This window comes from Camelina sativa, chromosome 9 (assembly GCF_000633955.1).
Source record: "Camelina sativa cultivar DH55 chromosome 9, Cs, whole genome shotgun sequence".
Classification (NCBI taxonomy): domain Eukaryota; kingdom Viridiplantae; phylum Streptophyta; class Magnoliopsida; order Brassicales; family Brassicaceae; genus Camelina; species Camelina sativa.
In genome coordinates this window covers 31,728,947-31,733,910 of record NC_025693.1, presented here as the reverse complement: position 1 = coordinate 31,733,910, position 4,964 = coordinate 31,728,947, and the positions used below count along the sequence as shown (strand labels likewise).

The 4,964-nt window shown below is 34.4% G+C and overlaps 1 protein-coding gene across 1 annotated transcript; it reads right to left on the bottom strand.

The window, feature by feature from the left end:
• On the bottom strand, positions 868-2,746 carry LOC104713485 (ethylene-responsive transcription factor RAP2-4-like). The gene has a single exon (XM_010430621.1). The coding sequence runs from the start codon at positions 2,226-2,228 to the stop codon at positions 1,173-1,175; it is 1,056 nt and encodes a 351-aa protein (XP_010428923.1). The 5' UTR covers positions 2,229-2,746; the 3' UTR covers positions 868-1,172.

Below are 4,964 nucleotides of genomic sequence, written 5' to 3'. Positions count from 1 at the left end.
GAAGATTCGATCAAATTGCTTCCGACTTTGTCATTTTCTACTTCACTATAGTGACATTGAATTATTGGGTTTTTTTTTGTAGATTCTTTTGATATCATTACAAAATCCAACACTTGTATTAAGTTTGAACATAAGTGAATCAATGATAAAGGAAGATGCTTCACGAAAAGTTGCGGCAAGGCCGGCCACATCTACCAACACGCCAATCTTTCACCATTTTGTGAATTATAACGGACAAGAAATATATAGTATATGTTAGATAATGATTTCTACAAAGTTGAGAACGTGTCAGAAAGAATCCAAACAAAAATTGTAACTACGAATATGCAGAATAAAGTGACGTGTTAGCGAATGAGTTATATCATGTAAATGTGTTACAAGATTCATAGATGCAACGAAACCGTTGTTTGTTTTGCCAACTGTTTTGTTTAAGACTAGAACGTTACTATGCATTACTTGATTGTATTAACTATTAAGTATGTTGATACTATTATATTTCAAGAATGCTAGCTTAGTATGCGCTGGAATTCTTTGTATCAATCCGACTACAACATGATTTATTTAGGGAGTTACGTAAATATGAAATCGACATTTGGATTTATCATGACTTTTAGAGATGACGGATTGACAAGTTACGAAAACGTTAAAATCTATGACTATATATTCAAAGAGACGTGTTTCATTTGGATGGTGTGGTAGTAAAAGGATTAATACGTTAAATACCCATTTAGGTGACGACTATTTGACTAGATTCGTTCACCGAACTACAAATCTAATCTAATCTTTAAGTTTGATTATATGTTCCAAACACAATTACCTGAGTTAACATTGTAAAATAGGATTGATGTAAATAATCATAACAGAGGATTACAAAAACTAAAAATAAAGTTCATTAAGATAAAAAAAAGATTACATAAAATACAAAAGATTACACATGAAATGGAAATCTGTGGCATGGTCGAGAGCTTGACAAAAAACCGCAAGCTCGACCGACACAGAGAGAGTTCCTTAATACAACAAACCATAATAATACCGAAAATATTAACAAATACGAAAAACTTAAAAGCCCTAAACCATAATTAAATACTCTCTCTAATAATAAAAAGGGCCAGTCATGCAATTTCACAAAAACTCCATTGCAAGCGGCTGAAATTCCTATTTTGCCCCCACCACTAAGCTAGAATCGAATCCCAATCGATCTCGTACGACGGATACTTCTCTAACGAGAACGTCTCGTTCCACTGCGGCGGCTCCTCCGGGTCAGCGAACGTCAAGTCCGACAACGGCGAAGATCCCGCGGCAGACTCTTCAAACGGAGGAGATCCGGCGATCGAGGGAGATTTCTCCTCGGACTTAACCTTCTCCGACGGCGACAACGAAACCACCTTCTCAGGCTTCACGGATGAACCACGTTTCTTCGACGATGACTTCGTCGTCGATTTGTCCTGTTTCTGAGTCTCCGCCATGCTTTTACAGATCGCTTCAAGCTTAGCGTCGACTGAGGAGTGAAGAGGTTTGTACTCACCGAAATCGCCTCCGATGTGAGATCCGTTATGACGCAGGTTAGGGAAGTTAAGCCGGGCGAAATCGCCGCGCAGCTTATACGCAGCCTTGTCATAGGCCAACGCAGCTTCCTCCGCCGTGTCAAAGGTTCCAAGCCAAAGACGAGTACGATTCCTTGGAAGACGGATCTCAGCCACCCATTTACCCCAGTGACGTTGCCTCACACCTCTGTAAAGCTTCGTCGGCTTAGGAGGAAGAACACCACCTGAGCCGTAAGCGAAACAAGATCCGGCGACTCCGGATTGTTTCATCATTAACGGCTTCGGGCTGAGGAGGTTGGAGAAAGTGTTGGTGTGATGCGTGGGATGATGGATCTGAGACTGGATCTGGTGGATTTGAGAAGAAGAGAGGTTGTTGAGTCCGATTAGTGATGATGATGATGATGACCCGGTTTGTTGAAGAAGAAGATCCGACCCGTATGAAAAAGGTTGGGTCAAGAATGAAGAGTCTTCGTGAACCGGGTAATAACCGGGGAAAGGAGGGAGAGAAAACGCAGACGCAGAAGACGCTGCGGGGTGAAGAAACGCAGAAGAAGAAGAAGAAGAAGGAGTAGGTGAATCATCCGAAACGCTTTTGATAAAAGGTACAAGCGCGTCCATGAGTTCACCACCAAACGAATCTTGAAACGTTCTGCTACTACTGTACAAATTCATAGCAGCTGCCATTTCTAGAAATAAAGATTTGAAGTCGAAAAAATGAAACCTGAATCTTATCAAAAGTAAAGAAACAGGGGGATTTTTCCGAAGAAAATTAAAATAAAAAATGGATCTAAAAGGTTTGAAATAAGCAACCTTTGTGTAGATCCTAAAAGAGGGAATTATAAAAAAAATTAAACCCTCGAAGAACTAAAAATTCTAAAAAAAGGTAAAAAAAATCAGAAGAAAGAAGAAAAAAAGATCACGTTCTGAGAAAACCTGCCTTTTAAATCGAAACAAAGAAAAAAACACAGTTTCATAAAGCTTTGATTTTTTGTAAAAGACAGGTGATTCACAGAAACGGATCAAAGAAGAGGGAACAAACAGAAATAGGGGGGAATTTGAAGAAAAAAATATAAAAATTCAGGATCAAGATGAGAAAAACGATTTGCTGTTATCTACCAATTTTTTTCTTTTGGACGCTCAATTTTTTTTTTTTGTGTGTAGTGAATTTAATCTCTCTCAAACCTCACCGATGAACTAACCACAGCAGCTTGGGCTCTTGTTTATATAGTGGGTGTCTTCTTCTCACACTATTTTCTCTTTTTTTCTTCCCTATTTTCCCTATTTTTTTTTTTCATTTTCTTACAACGATATTTTCCATTTTTAAGCAATTTTTTATTTTGAAAATACCTATGAGAGGGAGGGAGAGAAAAAAATGTATGATTGATGCTGTAAACGGTAAAAAATATCAGAATAATATAGATACATGGTAAAATATAACGGTAAAAAAAGGATTTTTATTTTTGGTGGTACTGCTAATTATTATTTATTCTATTTCAAAAAATTTTAATTAAAAACAAAAAACAATTACTTTTTTATAAATTTAATCAGTCAAACAAAAATTTGTATAAATAAGTATAAAATAGTATAATATCTTAAAATTTTATTACAGTAATAGAAATTTTATCATCTCAGTTCTTTAATCTCGTACTCTTCTAGTACAAATTTTGTTATTTTACATATTTGTAAATATTATTTATTTTATTTATTGATTAAAATACTTAAATATATCACAAAATATAATATTATGGATTTGAATGGTAACTATAGTCAGAATGGCCAAATCCATCTGCGATCTGGACCGCTCTATTTTTTAGGTAGTCTGACCGATGCGGATCAACTCTATTTGTAAGTAAAAGCGGTCAGTAATTGGTCTGCAACGGTCTTATCTCTGCTTTATTTGGATCGTACCACTGCAAACTATATTTACTGAATGGTAAATAAAAAATGGTTTAATCTGTACACAGATTTGTAAATCGCAACTGCGGCAACCATTCACACTCTATGTTTGTTGTATAAGTATGTCAAAAATTAATACTATCGACAATGAAGAAAACGACTGTATGGTAATTTGGTAAATTACTCTATTACAGATTAATATAGCCCTATTTTTTAAGAAGAATATTATTTTTCATAAGCCAACAAATATTTCATTTTTATATATCTCTGACTCTGAGGTAAACTGTAGTTTCCATAACCTGTGAGTGGGTGGGAAAAATGACATGCAGCGAATAATTGTATGACACGTCTACATATACACAGTGAACCGGCTCAGCTGGTGTAATAATTCAAAACACGTGTCTTCGTATTATTTGTGTTTTGTGGAGTAAATAGTCATACCTGATATTGTTGACCGATCTGACTTCGTGTTCACACGACCACACTTCAACACCAATTTTGCTAATTATATTTGTTCATTAGTTTTTGCTTCGGTCCTATTTTTATCCTCTCTTCTCTTCTATTTGTATCATCATATAAATTAACTCCAAAAATTCAAAAACTATTTTTACATCATTACTTATTTAGATTTTTTTTTACTGAGACTTTGTTTTTCTAAATTAAAAGGTGAATTGTGTATACAATTATTTGGGTTTTATAGTTTCATATATAGTTGCATGAATTTTATTAACTTGTAGTCTATGTATATATAGCTTGTTTAATTTCTCACATGTTTTTAGTTTCGAACCAAGAATAAATTTCGTCCCTAAAAAATATCTATCTTTTTGTCTCCGCGTACAGCTCCACTTAAGAAGAATGAAATAAAATAGAAAATGGTGAGGAGGAAGTAGGTGACCCATCCATTAATAAGAATATCATCACAACTGTTTTGGAAGCATCCCTGTGCCACTCACTTTCTCATTCTCATTCTTATCTCTTATCTTTCGTTATTACTATTTTTTTTTTTCCTTTGTATAAAATAACCACCACTACTATTTTGTTATACTCCCCAAAAGTAATTAGAATTCAGATGAGTTTTAAGACAAACTTAAATATAATTCCTGCATATTACCCTCGCATATCAGATAAATTAAAGAAAATAACCATAACCTTATTAATTACGTAAACATTATAACCGATAAGATATGAATTTTTTCACTTGGTCGTATGTACGTACAATAATAACCTACCATTAACATGCAATTACTAAGAATTTTCTACGGAATTAGCCAAACAAATGTTGTTCAAAATTCAACTATCGACGCTATAAAAGAAATAATATCTTGAATTAAGAAAAATATCGTGAGACGCCCATAGTGATGTTGATATACATCACCATTAAGATTATTTAATATATAAAGTTGTTGTTTAGTCGCGCAAGTATTAATCATGATAAATTTATAATGGGTAGTTTAGACTTTAGTCGACATAGTTTGTTACAAAAATTAATAGAACTCTCTAGACGTTCTCAGAGATGGATTGGCG

Bases quoted from the DNA above. Each gene is read 5' to 3' on its own strand.
- LOC104713485 (XM_010430621.1), bottom strand. From the start codon at position 2,228: ATGGCAGCTGCTATGAATTTGTACAGTAGTAGCAGAACGTTTCAAGAT.